Source organism: Paramisgurnus dabryanus, chromosome 16 (genome assembly GCF_030506205.2).
Source record: "Paramisgurnus dabryanus chromosome 16, PD_genome_1.1, whole genome shotgun sequence".
Classification (NCBI taxonomy): domain Eukaryota; kingdom Metazoa; phylum Chordata; class Actinopteri; order Cypriniformes; family Cobitidae; genus Paramisgurnus; species Paramisgurnus dabryanus.
In genome coordinates, this window is record NC_133352.1 from 33,088,025 (window position 1) to 33,107,183 (window position 19,159).

At 35.8% G+C, this 19,159-nt stretch overlaps 1 protein-coding gene across 1 annotated transcript in view; it reads left to right on the forward strand.

Annotated features, from left to right (window-relative positions):
- The window catches only part of LOC141280870 (collagen alpha-1(XXIII) chain), a 124,916-nt gene that overhangs the window by 431 nt on the left and 105,326 nt on the right, over positions 1–19,159 (forward strand). The window contains exon 2 of the mRNA XM_073812108.1: positions 1,046–1,115. Within this exon, the coding sequence (XP_073668209.1) occupies positions 1,046–1,115 (70 nt within the window). The remainder of the gene's footprint in view (positions 1–1,045; positions 1,116–19,159) is intronic.

The window sequence follows — 19,159 nt, forward strand, 5'->3', positions numbered from 1 at the left end:
CAGTTTAAATGCATAGCCCTTACGAAAATTAACCATGGTTTTACTACAGTTAAAAAAACATAGTAACTGTAGTAAAACCATGGTTACCACAAAATAACCCATATGGGTTTTCAAAAGCCATAGTGAATTGTTGTAGTAAAACCATGGTTTTGCTGATAGTAATCAATACACCAAAACATGGTTACTACACTTTTACCACAATAAAATAATAATAATGGTTAATTTAGTAAACAGCAATATCATTTATCTTTAATAATATTGCTAATATAATAATAAATATAAAATTAAATATTTGTAAACCAAATGCTCACATTTTGTAAATTACTGATTTATACAAAAACCATCTGAAGGAAAAAAAAAATTTTTTAATTTATATTTTTTTCTGTTTTATTCTGACAGTTTTATTTACTTGTTGTGTATATATATCTATATGTCTGCCTATCTATCTATCTATCTATCTATCTATCTATCTATCTATCTATCTATCTATCTATCTATCTATCTATCTATCTATCTATCTATCTATCTATCAGTATATTCTGTGATATACTATGCTATGCTATGCAATGCTATATACTACAATTAAAATAGTATTACTAAACATGATTAATTATAGCATGTGTAAATGAAAAACCACAGTCAGATTTTTGCCTACTGTCAGATTTTTTTTATGGTCCCCATCTATCACTCAGGCGGTAACGTACACATTTGCACATAAAAAGTTTGTAAGAGTACCTCAGAGGTACAAATTGGTACCAAAGAGGCATACTAGTTTCTCAAAGGTACATATTGTTACCAAATGTATACCTATCTGTGCCTTAATGGTACCTTTAAAGGGGTACTGTCCCAGTGACAGCACAGTTTGGGACCATTTAAAAAAAAAATTCTAAAGACTAAAATGCTTTTATAAATTTTTCATATTTTCCATATACCAAACTAAAAGAGTAATGAACAAAAGTTGTCATGTGTGTCGTTATTTATATTTTGTGACTGCAATCTGTGTCCCTCTGCGGTACAAACATGTGTTTTGTGTTTCTCATGATAGAGGTTGAATGAAGCGATGCCGAAATTGCGTGTGGCCAGAGACGTGACACAAGAGTGCAACTGTCCTCCAGGTACGTCCATCCGAAACTTACAATCCCAAACTGAGCTGTCGTGCTCCAAAACACTCGAACATCACTGGTCAACACATAACTATGGGACAGAAGCTGTGATGAATAGTCCGTTTTATATTTATGCGATTGTGATGTGGATGAGGGAAGATCAATTGTAGCGGGAAAGATCAAATTACTAAATCAGTGCCTGTTTAGTTGACACTTATAGTAATACTAAGTCATAATATTTTTTACAATCATTACAGAGTTGTATTGAAATTAAGATTTGTGCTATATTACATTAATGAGGTTATTACAGATTTTCTGGAATGCTTGAATCTGATTGGTCAATCATAGCCATCTGCGATATATATATATAAGGTTAAATTTTATAACTATAAAACAGTTATGTGAAAATAATTTCTTAAACAGCTTTGAGATATCTTTAATTCACAAATGAAACATTTTGTGCCTATTTTTGAATCAAATATTTTATAAATAACTAATAAGCTGGATATTTAGGTAGTAATTGTGGCAATATTAGCCATTATAATCTCTGAAATTGAACAATCATTGGTTTCCTTCAGAGTCCATTATTGCACTTGATCTGATGGAATGACAGAATTTTACAGCTATGAAATATTTAAAAAAAGAAAATATAAAGTTGCATATGAATAAAACTGTGGTTTTGAAGAACTTTCTCAGGCTGCGTTTGTGTGTGCATTGTTGTTGAAGATGGGGTTGATAGTTGTAACTTATTGCAAGGAACTGTTGTATGTCTCTTATTCTTCATCTTTCGTTCTTACTCCTCTTCACTCCTATTTGCACAAACCTTATGCGTAAACGTATGCGAGTTAACATCTCAGAGGAAAGCTCAATGTCAGTGGATTAGAGGGACTTCATCAGCATCTGTTTATAGGTTCTCAGTGTGTGTGTGTGTTTCTGTTTGTTTGTGTGGCATGTGTAGCAGGGGCTCAACAGAGGCACTGAACTGTAAAGTGAGACCCTTTCATTTTAAGAGGAATGGTTGCCACCTGAAACCTGAAGCGTGTTGAGCGGTCCTGGCAGGCAGGATCAGAGGGAGAGGTATTTCTATCCCCACAACAGACGTTGGCTGAAAGGTCTCACCTTTTAGGTTTGAACGCTGTCCTCTAGAGGAACGATGTGGAATTACAGTGATGAGAGGATGTTAAAGGGGTCATATTATGAGATTTTTTTATTGATTTAAAATAAGTCTTTGGTGTTTCCAGAGTGAATATGTGAAGTTTTATCTACAAATACCCCACAGATAATAAATTATGTGCATGTTAAAATTGCCACTTTGTAGGTGTGAGCAAAAATGTGCCGTTTTTGGGTGTGTCCTTAAAAATGCAAATGAGCTGATGAATGCAAACACTGATCGCAATGATGGTGATTTATTTAAATTGAAACTCAATTGTGTTGTCAATAATTTTTTCTTTCTCTCTTTTTCTCTGCATTTAATGGCAGTGCCGTGGTTGGATAGTGCAGATTAAGGGGCGGTATTATTGTAATTGGCCTTGTTACCTACATAACAAAACAGGTGAAATCTGAACGACCTATTCTTTCACATGCTTGCAGAGAATGCTTTACCAAAACTAAAGATACTGGGTTGATCTTTTTCACATTTTCTAGGTTGATAGGAGAACAGGGGACCCAATTATAGCACTTAAACATGGAAAAAGATTTTCATGATATGACCCTTTTAAAGGAATAAGTCACCCAAATATGAAAATTCCTGCCGTCCCATGTATATATGGGTCCCTTTCTTCAAATGAATACAAAATAATAATTTATATTAAAATGCCATGTCATTTGGAGATTAAAAAGCAAAGATAGTGACGGTTCAAAAAGCAAATACACCTATCATTAAAGAGATCCAAATGACTCCATTGGGTTATTACATTTTCTAAAGCCAGGGTTTCCACGGCTCCTTGAAATCCTTGAATGTTTGTGAATCTGGGGGGAAAAATTCAAGGCCCTGGGAAGTTTTTTAAAATATACATACATAGATACAGGTCATTGAAAGTGCTTGAATCTATTTTATGCAAGAAGTTTTTTTGAAAAAATCCATATTATTCCCTGTGTAGTGTAGGATAATATCATAAAAAATTTAGACTTTTTAAGCACACGTGCTAAACTGTTTGCTTAAATGCTTATATCTTCTGTATGTGAATGTTGATTCATACCAAAATGCTTTTTTTGCATAGTTGTGTTTGACACATGAAAACGTCTCGGGTTATGTGTGTAACTGTTGTTCCCTGAGAAGGGAACGAGACGCTGCGTCTCCCTTGCCATACTTCCTGCGTCCCTGTAACGCTGTCTTTGGCAATATTTCATATAGCGATATACTTCTTGGCTCCCGCGTCACCCTGTCTTTGTCGTTAAGCCTCACCATTGGTTGAATTTGATAACACATTCAGACACACTTACCCCTGCAGGCGCCCCCAAAGTGTCACTGCGGTGAAGCAGCGCAAGTTTGAGGGTACTGGACCTGAAAAGTCCTTGAAAGGTCCTTGAATTTTAAGTTAATTAAGGTGTGGGAACCCTGAAAGCAAAACAGTATGTTTGTGAAAAAAAAAGATTCATATTCTGAGCTTTCCTTCCTACTTTGCCAATCTATGGAAACATACGGATGGTGGCACATCAATAACTTCGAATCTCATTGATACTTCCCTCATATTCATACTAAATATTCATCATCTGAATACTCCCCTGCCTTCCATTGGTTGGACAAACAGCCAGCTTGTCATTTGTGTTTTTCTAAAATAACTGGACTGACTCTAGTTACATTTCCTGCTCCGTATGGTTGCCCAAAACATTACATTTACGCATTTGGTAGACACTTTTACCCTTACGGGCCATTACAAAGTTAGTAATCGTGTACCTTTATTGTTGCTAATGGAAAGCTTTATCACAGAGCTAGCACCAGAAAAACACCCAGCGTTACAGGAGGTCTTCGTCTTAGTATCATGCCATCATTTTTCTAGCTTTCTCTGAAAACACATGCTTCCTTAAAATCTTCCACTATTCATTTCCACACAGGGTTGCCAGGTCCAAGAAAAATTTCCAGCCCAATGACAACTTAAAACCCGCCCAAAAGGAATGAAAACTAGCCCGATTTTTACATTTGTCCAATCACAGTTGAAAACTCCGGGATTACAACAAAGGCTCTAAAATAAACTCTTACTATTGCTTTCAATGTACTTTCCATGCAGATGAACATTTTCTTAATGCACTTAACTCTTTCACCGCCAGCGTTTTTAAAAAAAGTTGCCAGCCAGCGCCAGCGTTTTTCATGATTTTCACCAAAGTTTAATGCCTTCCAGAAAATGTTCTTCTTTAAATAAATAAACATACAATATACCAAATGAAAGAACAGACCCTCTGCTTTCAAACAAAAAAAACCCGTTTCATCCTACATTTAGTGGTTCTTTTGCAATCAGCTTTTGAATATGGGTAGGTTTTTGCAAAAACACCATATTTTGAGCAAAAAGCAAAAATAATTCCATTTTTATGACGGACTTTTCATAGAGATCCCATTCAGAGCGATCTTTAAAACAGACACGGACATGCAGCAGCTTGGCATAGGGCAATACTTCCGGTTTTAAAAAGTTGCGGAAGGGCGCCACCTGGTGGATAATAGCGGTATTGCGGAAAGACGGAAAATCTCGTCATTGGCGGGGAAGCGTTTTCTCTTAATTGACGAGATATCTCGTCAATGGCGGGGAAAGAGTTAAAGTGCTCTATTTTCACACACTATTCTGTTCTAAACAAAAAAATTCTACTTTAGTAATTCTTAAGATTATCTTAATGTTAAATGTACCCAACCGGGCCATTTTGAGACAGTATGAACTCTGCACACTTTTAACATACTATCTATGTATTAAAAATTTTCTATTTAACTTGAAAATATCATACAAAGATGGGTTCACATAGTGTGTAAATATCCTCTCAGTATAGACGTAACTTCTTATGTAAGGTAATTTCTTGTTTCTAACGTGATATTAAGAGCAAAACGTGCCCCTCCACTCACTTTTCCACTGACTTCCTGACGCTGCGGCTGTCCTTGGGTTGACCGGTATTTCTTATGGGATTAATGCACATTAGGAAAATAAAGAACGTTCATTTTATAAGTCTACAGATAAACATTTTTGTGGCCGCGGCACATTATAAAACTAGCCCAAAAAACCGCAACCCGCGGCTCCGAATTTTTTTTTGCAACTGTATTTTCAAAATAGCCCAATTGTGCGGGAAAACCGCAAACCTGGCAACACTGTTTCCATAGCACACAGAATAAGGTCGCTCTAATCACCCACTGACTGAGTTGGGTGTCCTTGCACGCTATATGGGTCTCCTGTCTGTTAGCACCTACTTTCACCAAACACAGAACTTCGTGGAGGTCATGCATGACAACACGCTGTAACCTGTAATAAGGCGGCACACGCACATGTTTTTGGTGTCTCTGTTTTGTTATTCAGCCTTATGTGTTTCCTTTGTCTGTTTAGTCCTTGAAAAGTGTAGAGGAGGTCAGGAACTAATTCCTTTCCCTGATTCATCATCACCCAAAAGGATTGATTGTTATCACTTTTTTTTTTCCAAAATTGGTTACCATAAGCATCCGGGTCTGTTCAGGATTCGTCTGAGCGAGGTGTTGTGTGTGTCTTGTAATGATTTGTCATAATTTACTCAATACTTAATGCATAAATGATCTGCATCCAGTCCAGGTTTCATCCAGCATCTTCAGTTACTAAGCATCCAATGCATATTGTATGCAGTTTCTTGTTCTGTTATCTGATTGGCCGGCTGGCATCAAATAAATTAGAAAAAATAAAGTTTTTAGGCACTAGCAAATAGCAAGTAAACCACATATCCACAAGCAAAGCTGTACATTTCTATAATAGCAACAGCTGAAGAAAGTTGATCATCTATAGGCTTATCTAATCTGTCACAAAGATATAGTTTCATATTGTTTACATCAATCTCCAGAGATTAACAACAAGTGAAAATAATTGATCCTCACAATGACTGTAAGTGGTATTCATATACAAAAGGCGTAGTAAGGGCTTAATCTGGACGGGTGTTCAGAAGAAGCTGGAAATCAGAGAGGGTTTTGGGTGTGGCATCAGAATATGATTGGACTCAGCACTGTATTTACTTTCATCCCTCCAAAAGGTCCGGCTTAAAATATCCAGGCTTGCTAGCATGTGCGTATGTGCGATATCTCACTAGGAAGTGGTGCAATTAGATACGCAGCCCATGGCCATGTAAAAGAGATGGGACATGCAATAAAATATTGGGCACAACCTCTTTTGCTTTTCTTACACACACTCACGCTTGTCCTCACAGATAAACTATATCAAAATTGTACTGGTTTTGCTTCAGGACTCAGATTTTATGTTGGGCATCCAGTGGTGATCCCAAAGTACCCAAATTATTGTTCACATTGGCATCTGCTTACTTTGGCTAGCATCACCAAAATTTGTGACCCTGTCTTTAATATCCAGGCTAAAGTAACAATCTAAATATGAGATTTGGTGCATCAAAGGATGATTTCACATAAAGTTATTGGCACGGAATGTTTTTTTTACATAAAGATTTTATGCAGAAAACAGTTAATCACGAAAAAATGTAGTCCAGAATGCACTGGGGTGTGCCCGCTGCCAAACACTTCTGTTTTGGGTTGGAGGTCAAGAAGAGCTAATCGCAGTCTCTGACTCTGTATTGGTGGCGTGATGCCTCCCAAAAAGACTAAAACTCCTTTGCCTGCCTTAACGTTACATCCACTTGTCTCTCATTAGGCATCTTATTAAAGTTAGTTTTGTAAAACCACACTTCCCTCTGAAAATAAACAACTCTCGGCCGAGCAGAAGAGGGGTCACGTGGGCTTGGTGGTCTAAAGCGATGGTCTCGCGGTCAATAAATCTCGACCATACTAACCCTGACTGCTCTTGTCAGAAGACAACATGAAAAAGCATTCTAGGGGAGCACATGGAATGATAAAAATATAGCTTGAATTAATTTGTTAGCCACGTTTGATCCCAGGTACCACACACACATTGATAACATGTATAACTTGAATGCACTGCAAATCGCTCTTTAGATAAAAGCATCTGCCAAAATGTTGAGGAAAATGTTGTGAATGGGATGTTGTGTCTGCATTTGTTTTTCAAATGATCAACGTAGAAAGTTATTTTTTTGCATTTTCTGCTTGTATTGTATGTGAAGGAGTTGTGTACTGGATCATTAGTCTTTGGTTCAGAAGAGATTTGCAGTATGGCATCTAAAACAGTCTTTCGGCATTGCTCGCAGTATTAACTAAAATAGAAATCTCTGCTAACCCTCTCTGTGCCCGATGACATTTAATGTCTCTTGAGTTCATGGCTGATAATCGGCTGATTTTATTAAAGTGTATCCCATCTCTTTCTTATGGACAAAGACATCATGAAAACCAAAAAATTCAGTAGAATTTTTGCTTTTTAATCTTCAAATGACAGAATTACTCAATTTGTGTGTCAAATTACAGAATAGTTAAGTTTAGTTCATAGGGATGCTTAACGATTAATCGCGATTAATCGTTAGCAGAATAAAAGTTTTTGTTAACATCATATATCTGTGTGAACTGTGTATAATAACTTTGTATAAATAAATGTACACACATGCATGTATATGTTTTAGAAATGTTTACATGTGTATATACATTTGTATATTTATGTATAATTTATATTATATATATAAATATAAATACTTAATATATAAATTTTTTTTCTTAAAATTATACATGAATGTGTTCATATTTATATATATATATATATATATATATATATATATATATATATATATATATATATATATATACATATTTATTATACACAGTTTACACACATATGTGATGTAAACAAAAACTTTTATTCTGCTAACGATTAATCGCGATTAATTGTTTAGCATATGTAAAGCGCTTTGAGGTCTATATAAATGTAACAAATTATTATATAATTATTATTATTATTATAAAGCAGTGGTTCTTAAACTTGGGGGCATGAGAATGATGCCAGGGGAGCCCCGGTTTTATAACATGTTTTAAAATAACCTAAAATAATTTATCATAAATTAAACCACAAAAAATATGTGTATCATATAAAATGTTTTGTTTAATTCAAATTTTTTTATTCAAAAGTTTGAGATGTTATGTCATACATTTTCTTTGGGGGATGCCAAAATATTTGAGAAGCACTTGTATAAAGAGTTCATCATAAAATTACATTTGATGACGCCACATATTTACAATTTAATCATTGTTAAATCGATGTTAAATTGTTGTAAATTTGTTTTTGTTCTTTGCCAAAATTTCAAAATCTGGGATCACATTGCATCCACTTTTCTGAGAAGTTGACATTATGAACTCACTGCGATATCTATGGACTTTGGTAATCAGCTAAACTAGTTGTTTTAATAGTAATCATTAGGGATGCACCGATAGGATTTTTTTAGGCCGATACCGATACCGATTTAAACAGACAACTTCTGGCCGATACCGATGCCGATACCGATATTAAACACTTGTATACAATACTATACAGTTGGTCTATTAGCTAGTTTATTTCTAAATCAAATTATTTTTCCTGAACATGGATTGGATCTAATTAACATTCAACTGACCAACATAATAAGAGAGGCACAAATTAAGCTAAAACAAATATAATAAGACAGCATGACAACCTTCAAAGGTGGTTTTTGCTATTCAGCATTTATTTTATTAACAACATTAACTCATTTTTTTTTTTTTTTACATATAATGGATTTCTTTATGCAGTTAATTAATAAACAATCGGTATCGGCCTTTCTCGAGATATTGCCGATATGCCGATGGTTTCAAATTCATCAAAAATCGGCCGATAAATATCGGCAGCCGATACATCGGTGCATCACTAGTAATCATAGTTTCTAGTTTAGTGTAGTTTAATTTTATTTTAATTTCCAGATATCAGTTAGAAGAAGAAAAATATTCTTTATATGAATTTAAACTTTTAGATATCAAACTGCATAATGCACATCAGTTGTCCGATTCACGTTTTTAGATTTCCTTTGGTGTGTAAGTGTGTATTAGTACATGTTAACAATGCAAAAGGTACAAACCCCAAGTAAACGATGATGAGAGTTATCATCTCCAACGTAAATCTCATTTTTTTGGACTACAACAAACACACGGATTGTAGGCAACAGTTTACTTCCTGGGATTGGTGATATAGACAAGACCGACATTATCATTATTCCTCCCGCTTCGGACTCACAGCCTGTAAGTTGACTCCGGTTAGCTTTGCATTGTGAGCGAATCTTTCAAACATGGTAAGGAGCGTCACATTTCCGACTGACGTCAGAGGTATTCAGACCAATCACAACTAACAGTTTAGCTGGCCAATCAGGGACACAGAGCTTTTCAAATCTGTGCATTTCAGGAAGAGAGTGAAATCTGGAGCTACAAAAATGTACAGTATGTGGAGATTAATGTGTTATTTTAACCATAAATCATGCAAACACATTGTATTATTCCAAATACACAAAATAATGTTTTTCAGCAATGAAATATATGCACTTTAAGTTTCTTCATCAGTAGCTCATGCACTGTCAAAAAAAAATTACTGTCACTAATTATCAGTGGGGTGCTACCCTTTTTAAAAAGTACACCTTTGCGGCTAAAGAGTTGATTTTAACACTATGGTGGAAAAATTAGGGTTGGATAAATCCATTTAACTAGCGGCAGTAAGGCGTTTGTGTCTGAATGAAGTCATGCTGTTACCATTTTTCCATGAAGTCTTGATACCGTAGGTCACACAATTTCCAGAGTGCCGAGGTGTTTCTGGTAAGGAGAGAGTATGGAAGTGATTATATTGACTTAAGTTTGGTTATTGTGAGTTACAGGTGACATGGAAAGTTGCCATTAAATTTAATGAGTAAGAGAGTGCCAAACGGTTAACACTTTACGCTTGTGTGCATCATTTGCTTTCAGAGGCTTACCACCTCAACACAACTGATTCAACCTTGAGGTCTGTTTCTCACCTTAAACCAGACATAGAGACTCGAATCTGTGCCTATATGAGCACTGCATGCTAACCCATCTGGCAAAAAATATATTTTCAAAAATAATTAAACATATCTTTCAAATTATAAAAAATATATGCTGAAATAAAATTTGGAATATGTTTACAAAAATGTATTTTAATGTATTTGGCAATTTTTTTTACATTTTTAAATATATTTTGAAGCATTTACATTGCATTGGAAAAAATATGTTACAAACCTCTTAACATAACAGGTTTTAAAAGATTACATTTAAATATATTTTCAACTGCAAAAAAAAATATTTATAAATTTACATTTTTACAAACTTTTATATTTTGGCCAGGATAAATAAATGTATTTGTTGCCCCTTAAATACATTTTTAAATATATATTAATATATAAAGGTTAAAACTAAATACATTTTCAAATTCAAAAATATATTTAATTAAGCTTAACTTACTACAAAATGTATTTGGCATATATTTAAACATATTTTTGGCCAAAGAAATTGCCATAAGCATGGGACACTATGTAACAGGTTTTAGCTGTTTTTTTTTTCAGTACATGTGTACATCAAATGCAATAAAACAGTGTCATTATTTGAAAATTATTTGAATGAATTAATGCTCAAATAATCGGTCATAGAATGAATGAAATCCTGGAGGACCTCTGTATGATCTCAAGGTAAACACATTTGACTGATTTCAACATGGTGTACAGTAAAAAAAATCCTTTCGTTCCTAAAATCATTCAAACCACTTCTGCACTTTTAATACAGTCTTTAAAATCCAACAGTGCTCAAATTTTTCCCTCACCACATTCGAGACTTCTTAAATTACAAATAGATTTATTCTGTCATTTCCTAACCACTATCGAGTGATGCTTTCTGTCATGAGCTTTAAGTCTGTCGTTTCAAATCATGCTTGTCAACAGTAAGCAGCAAGCACATTTATATCTTTGCATGTTCTCGTAGCATGAACGGCTCTGGACGCTGCATGAGTAAAAACCTTTTGGCACCTGTTTGTGCTTGTCTGTCTTCTAGGAAAAAAGTTTGTGAGTTTCTTTGTAGCCTTGGACAGAATGTGTTAAAGAAAGAAAAACGATAATTGAGATGTGACATTAAAACCAGGAATATCAGCAACATTATGGAAAAGCATTGTGGCAGCAAGTTTTGCATGGGCATTCACAAATTCTGTACTTTGTTTAAAGTAATGTGTTGTTGGTACATTTTGCCATATTGTTCCTTTTTAAAAATGGTAACACTTTACAACAAGGTTGTATTTGTTAATATTAGTAGATGCATTAGGTAACATGTACTAAAAATGAGCAATATAGTTTCAGTGTTTAGCAGATAACCGCAATGATTGCACATCTCCTAATAAAACACAAGGGGGAGCTGCAGCGCCTGTATAAACGAGACAATATCCGATGGCACTAATTAACGGACATTACAACATTATACATTGCAAAGCTACTCAATACAAGTGTACTACTTGTACTAATATGACCTTCGTAGGATTTGCTACTATTTAAGGCCTGTTCTGGTATAGTCAGTTTATTTTGATTGCGTTTTTATTTTCAGTTATTTTTTCAGACATTTTATTGTGTTTATTTCTTATTTCAGTTTTTGAAAGATATATTTGTGTGAAAACAAGCAAAAAAAGTATGAGAATTAAAGGGGTCATATTATAGGGCTAAAAAGCACATTACTTTGTGTATTTGGTGTAATACAATGTGTTCGTGTGGTTTATGGTTAAAAAAATCATTATTTTCCACATACCATACATTTTTTTTAGCACCTCTAAGTCCCGCCCATCTGAAACAGGTCGTTTGGTACAAAGCTCATCGTTGTGAGCAAGCGCGGTGTCAACGGGTGTGAACTGATTGGCCAGTTATCCTGTGCGTTGTGATTGGCCGAATACTTTAGTAACGTAATCGGAAATATGACGCTCCTTGCCAAGTTTTGGAAGATGAGCTCCCAAAACAATAGTGAAAGCCACGAGATACTATCGTATTTACTACTACCTTATCAACACGAGCCTGAATCGGACCCAGAAAACACGGATGGCTAAGCTAATCTATCAAATTTACCAGCGCGATGTGAGCAGAACGTAACAGATGGTAAGGTAAGGATACTAAAACATAAACCATGTTTGCATTTGTGAACGTAGAAACAACAAAAAATCACTAATCTGCACTTCTCAAATCTCGCATTTGAATCATCATTAGGAAATGCATTAAAACACAGGCGCGTCTCTGCTGCACCAAACTCGTCTCTGAATCGTCAGTGAGAAAATGTATTAAATATGAAAACATCAGCTACTTGTCTTACAGGATGTCAGTGTAGTTGCAAAGTTACAATTGCTCCACTTTTTAGACGAAGCCTTTGTGTACATCCAGCGGTTGTGCTCCGCGATGTTTAGAAAGTAATCCTCCTTAAAATGTGCAGCACACAATCAAACATTTGGGCTGTACTGTTCTGAAACAGTGTTGTAAATAAAACCTAACCACTGGTTTCTTAATGTTTACTCTGTTGGAATGCCAACCAAAGTAGTTTTGCAACGAAACACAGCGTCTGCTCGACATGGCGGAAAAAAACAATACTACAGCGTGATTGAAAGTTACACCCTCTATCTTTGCGTATAGGGCGGTGTTATGAAAATGTTCAAACCAGTATGACGTCAAACTGCATGGGCGTGTTAAACGAGCCGTTTTAGGTGGGCGTGGATGAGGCTTCACATTTAAAAAGAATATCTCTTTGGATTTGAAACTTTCATTTTTGCAACTTTACAGATCTTTTATGTGCACAGACATCATTAAACACTCTAAAAACAAAGGAAAACATGCAATCTGACAATTTGACCCCTTTAAATCTCAAAGCAATAAAACAGACAATTCATCGTCATAATCGGCAAAGTCCTAAAACAGGCAATTAACCGTCTTAATCGGCAAAGTCCTAAAACAGGCAATTTATTGTTATAATCGGCAAAGTCCTGAAACAGGCAATTAATCGTCATAATCGGCAAAATCCTAAAACAGGCAATTTATTGTCATAATCGGCAAAGTCCTGAAATAGGCAATTAATCATCATAATCGGCAAAATCCTAAAACAGGCAATTTATTGTCATAATCGGCAAAGTCCTGAAACAGGCAATTAATCGTCATTATCGGCAAAGTCCTGAAACAGGCAATTAATCGGCATAATCCGCAAAGTCCTGAATCAGGCAATTAATCACCATTATCGGCAAAGTCCTGAAACAGGCAATTAATCGTCATTATCGGCAAAGTCCTGAAACAGGCAATTAATCACCATTATCGGCAAAGTCCTGAATCAGGCAATTAATCACCATTATCGGCAAAGTCCTGAAACAGGCAATTAATCGGCATAATCGGCAAAGTCCTGAAACAGGCAATTAATCACCATTATCGGCAAAGTCCTAAACAGGCAATTAATCGTCATAATCGGCAAAGTCTTAAAACAGGCAATTAATCGCCATAATCGGCCAAGTCCTAAAGCAGGCAATTAATCGCCATAATCGGCAAAGTCTTAAAACAGGCAATTAATCGCCATAATCGGCCAAGTCCTAAAACAGGCAATTAATCGCCATAATCGGCAAAGTCTTAAAACAGGCAATTAATCGCCATAATCGGCCAAGTCCTAAAACAGGCAATTAATCGCCATAATCGACAAAGTCTTAAAACAGGCAATTAATCGCCATAATCGGCCAAGTCCTAAAACAGGCAATTAATCGTCATAATCGGCCAAGTCCTAAAACAGGCAATTAATCGCCATAATCGGGCAAGTCCTAAAACAGGCAATTAATCGCCATAATCGGCAAAGTCTTAAAACAGGCAATTAATCGCCATAATCGGCCAAGTCCTAAAACAGCGATTAATCGTCATAATCGGCCAAGTCCTAAAACAGGCAATTAATCGCCATAATCGGCAAAGTCTTAAAACAGGCAATTAATCGCCATACTCGGGAAAGTCTTAAAACAGGTAATTAATCGCCATAATCGGCCAAGTCCTAAAACAGGCAATTAATCGTCATAATCAGCAAAGTCCTAAAAGTCCTCAGCCAAATTTCTTAATCGTGACAGCTCAAAACTCTGTGTATGTTTTGATCATCGCTCTGAATCTGATCTGAACAAAATTCCTTTACAAAAATGCAATTATCTCAAAATTTTGTATTTTTTGTTAATATTAGTTAATAGCAATACATTTATTTATGTTAGTTCATTTTGCATTAACTAATGTTAACAGATAAAACTTTTGAAAAATGCGTAGTAAATGCTGAAATTAACACGAGTAAAGCCTATGTTATATTAATTAAGCAAGTAAAATAAAATTAAATCTTTCTGCAGTGATTCACATTAACATTGTGATGCTGAACTGAATGAATGTGGATTTGTTTAAACAGATGAAAAGCTGTTGATGAAAGTTCACTTCAGAAGTACAGTATTTGTTGTGGTGACGCACTTCTCAAATCCAGATGTGTGGTGTAATTGTTGTGGCCTGTGCAGTTTCTACCCATTTCTGTAGACAATTCTGTTGGCCAGCAGGTATTAAACATGTTTATCGTACTGCTTTACCTGCTTAGTATAAAAAATATATCTCTCTTGATCATTAAAGATTTGTGTGTCTTGCATTTGATGGCTTGTGAGTCTGTATTGGTTTGTTTGTAGGAATTGAGGAGATGCAATGAGCAGTTTGTTTGAGTTACTTTGAGTATCATTTGAGTTCACAGCGAGTGGTTTTGTCCTTTTATAGGGTCATCATTTACTTTATACTAAACACAAAAAACACAAGTAAAGTTCAGTAGCCCAAACAGCACCATTGAGTACTTTAAATGGAGTCAGATGTTAAAGTATGCACTTAAAGACTGTGTGTGTGACCTCATCATTTGTTTAGTATCGTTTTACAATTTGTATATAAATGAGTGTTTAACGGAATCTAGTGTTTTAAGAATTAAGACTAAATACAAATAGTTGTAAAGTGAGCGTGATGTAATGAGAAAGAAACGCTATTAGCAAACAGCAGCAGGTGGTTTATAATCAAAACAGCATTTCTTTAAACCAACTAGTTGATTTTCAGCCAAAACTTGATTTAAATGAGTTTTAATAGCAATGACTGGCTTTAATGAATACTACATTGATTAAACCCTGCTGCTTTTTTAAATCTCTTATAGGGGTTTAAATGACAAAGTAATGATTGGTTATGGTCTTAATTTGCAGGTGACAATACAAACAATCTCCCAGAATTAAAATATGAATGGATGTTATAGTTAAATAGTTGCAAATTATACATTAATCCAATACGTTCACTTTAAATTGGCCTCAGGCTATTCAGAAATAATAGTTTGTTGGCAGAATCCGTAAAACGCTATGGTTTTTCAGTATAGTCATTAAAATGCACCGAAGACGAACACTCTAAAAAAACAAACGGTGCTATATAGCACCAAAACAATTGCTTTGGATCGTAACGATAGAAGAACCATTTTAGTGCCATATAGCACCGGTGAAGAACCAGTGAAGCACCAGTGAAGCACCAGTGAAGCACCAGTGAAGCACCAGTGTAGAACCATATAGGGGCCATATAGCACCACATATGGTTCTACATAGCACTATATGGTTCTACACAGGTGCTTCACTGGTGCTTCACTGGTGCTTCACTGGTTCTTCACCGGTGCTATATGGCACTAAAAATGGTTCTTCTATCGTTACGATCCAAAGCAACTGTTTTGGTGCTATATAGCACCGTTTGTTTTTTAGAGTGAATGTAAGCCCTGAAAAGTGAAGCCAAAACGTCTCGATCGCCCTCCAGTGACTGGTTCCAGTATGGGTCATAAACCCCGCCTACCCCATGTTATTCAATGGGACTTGAGACCAACTAAAAATTTAATTACACTTCACAAAATTCAAGTGTTTGTTTTTAAAATAAGTTTGTTTTTATTTATTTATTTAATGCTATAAAAACGGTGGTGTCACGTCATGATTGACAGCTGTGATATGCTCATTCTGCGAGGGTGGGGCATTGATTTTGCGGCTTTACTTCCTGCTCATTACTCCGCAGGACTGGTCCCGAAATTGCTTCTGCGCAGACCAAAGACCCAAGATGTCAGCGCCGTATTGGGACACTGGCGGCTTCTCTTTTCACCAATGGAAGAGAGCGAACGGGTGTCGTCCATCTTTTTTTACAATCTATGAATGCGATCATTGATCACATTCAAACTTGTGTCTCTTGTGAGTAGAGGTCTTCACAGGTTCACATAGATCCGAAAACCAGAGAACACGGGTCGTGTATAATATTTGTGGCATCGGGTAATTTAAAAAGAATGTATTTTTGCAGAATGGACCCAAGAAGACCCAAAACTATCTCGCGGCTGTGCATCAAGTCCTTTTCCAACCCCTCCTCTGTTTGCTAAGAGCGCTTGTGACATTGTGTGGCTGGTGGTAGGTAATTTTCGTTAAGCCAGACCTGTCAATCAAATTTAAATGCACTTTTAGCGGTAACCTTGGTGTCGTCGTCAGATAACAAATGAAAATGAATAGAGAAGCGGGCCAAATTGGTGTGTGGAGGCCGGTGACTTCTTTTTTCGAGTGTGCTCGATGCGAAGTTTGTCACAACAGTAGCCCGTCATGTGTGTTCTGCGCTTTAAGGGTCCAGTCCGGTTAAAAAAATATTGGCACTGGGTCGGACTGAGGTCTGATTTTTTCTGGTTTGTCTTTCTTTGAAAAAAAAAAAAGATTTATAACCATCGGTTTTGGGTACAAAGTGATTTGGACTTTTGCCTGTTAGTACTTGGACCTGAATACACAACAAATGTGGCTGCCATATGCATCACAGCGCCCCCTAATGTGTGGTTCAGTTATTTTTACATTTTAAATTCTGACTTTCATAATTTTTTATCTTTTTAGTTGCATATTAAGTGAGGTTGCGACTGTTTACGGTATTTTTCAAAGAAGTGAATTTTAAAGTAGAGGTTTTTGCCAAAAAAATGTATGCACAAAAGTTTCAAATTTGTTAAATACCAATGAAATAACTAAAGTGACATCTGTGAAAATAAGGCATTTCAATTACTGCCTAATAACATTTTCATTGCCATTAAAGTGAAATGACTGAATCTAAACAAATAACTTGAAGTCAGATGCACTTTTTGTGTAATCAAAAGCTTCTCTGGATGTTCAAGGTTCTTTATGAAACCAGAAAACGAGGAAACTTTTATTTTTAGCAGTGTAAGGTTTAGCTCTCAAGTGCGTGTGTGTTATGTATTGGACAGCGAACTCTGTGAGAAACAACAACACTAGAAAATGCATTACTTCTAACATGTGGCACCTGTTGTTTAGTAGGGCAGAAGTAAACACATGCTCCTTGCATTAATCCTTGTGCGTGTGTTTATGTTTACTGCGGTGTTTAGACCTCATGAAAGGTGAGTTACAGTAAACCGTTCCACTCTGTGGACATCAGATGACTAAATACAAGTGGAGAGTATTATAATCTGTCATCAGATGGAGGAAAGTGATCCTGTCTCGTGTGGTAGAATAATTGTCCTGTATATTTAGTAACACTGCTATGCTAACAGATTGTCAGCTGTTGTCTAAGATTCATACTGACGGTTTATTGGACCCTCATTTCGAGATATTTTTAGTCTAGCCATTGCAAATATATTAATTTGAGAAATGGCTTTAATAAAGGCTTGTTTATTGTAAAACTAACAACTCTTGTTGGTTAAAATTCTGAGCTACGTTTACAAGCAACCAAATAATCTGTTTGTAATTGTATTGATTGCTCAATCGTATTGAAAAGCCTTCATGTAAACACCTTAATCAATAAGATTGAGGTCGATCGGATACAAATTTCCATCGTATTTAAAGGGAAGCTATAGTCCGATCTGTGATCCGATCATCAGGAGAAAAGTATGCATGTAAACGCGTGAATTTTCTCAATCAGATGCAAAAATATCTTGTGCACATGCGAAGAAGAATTGTGCATAACTTCACGTCTTATATTTACCCTGTTATTTACGTATCACATGATTTTCGTCACAGAAACATGCAATAGCAAGGCAATGGCAACACGCATTATTAATGGAGTCACGTGCTGTACATTGTGGAACGTTCATGTCTTTCATAACATTACATAAAGCAATAAAATAGCTTCGATCATTGTGTTTTCGTTGCCTATATCTGAAAACTTCTTAAGAAAACATTTTCCAACTCAACTTTGACTTTGTACATTGCTGTGTGCAGTGTTGGCAAGTCCTTTGCTTTTTCGAGTTCAGATTTGGGCTACTATTTAAACTGTTTCCACAAGTTTATTTTTTTATGTGGGTAAGAAATTAAAGGATTTTGTTTATTAATCATTGTGATGCTTTTGGGCTAGTTTTGAATGTCTCTTGAGCTTGTTTTGTTACGTGAATCTGGCAACCCTGGCTGTGCGCTTGGGCAGATGTTTTGTTTTTGAGTATATAGAATGTACGTGTAAACGAACATTTGAATCAGATTGCAATTTTTATGGTACATGTAAACTACATGTACAATAAGGGATTAAATTCAGTCGGATTGAAAAAATTTTGTGTATGTAAACATTAGTGATAGACCGATATATCGGGGCCGATATTTGCGAGTTTTATGTGTATCGGCATCGGCCGATATGTGGCTGCCATGTTCGCCGATTTTTTTCGGCATTACTTACAGACAGAGTGCTGGAAGCCGCAAGCGATTGCAGGTCATGTGACTAAAAACAACCAACCTTTCCATGACAACATCAAAAGATGGTTCCATAGCACCCTTACCTGTTCTTACTATTTGTTAAATATAGTTTTTTTTAAGTTCAATAAATGTAACTTTTTTTAAATTGAGACTTGTAACATTTGGCATCATCATTGTGTCATTTTTATGATGTAAATTGAGTGAGCAAAAGCAGTCTCGGCTCCAAATATCGGCTCAAGAAAATCGGCAGCATGTATCGGTCATCGGCTAAGGCTG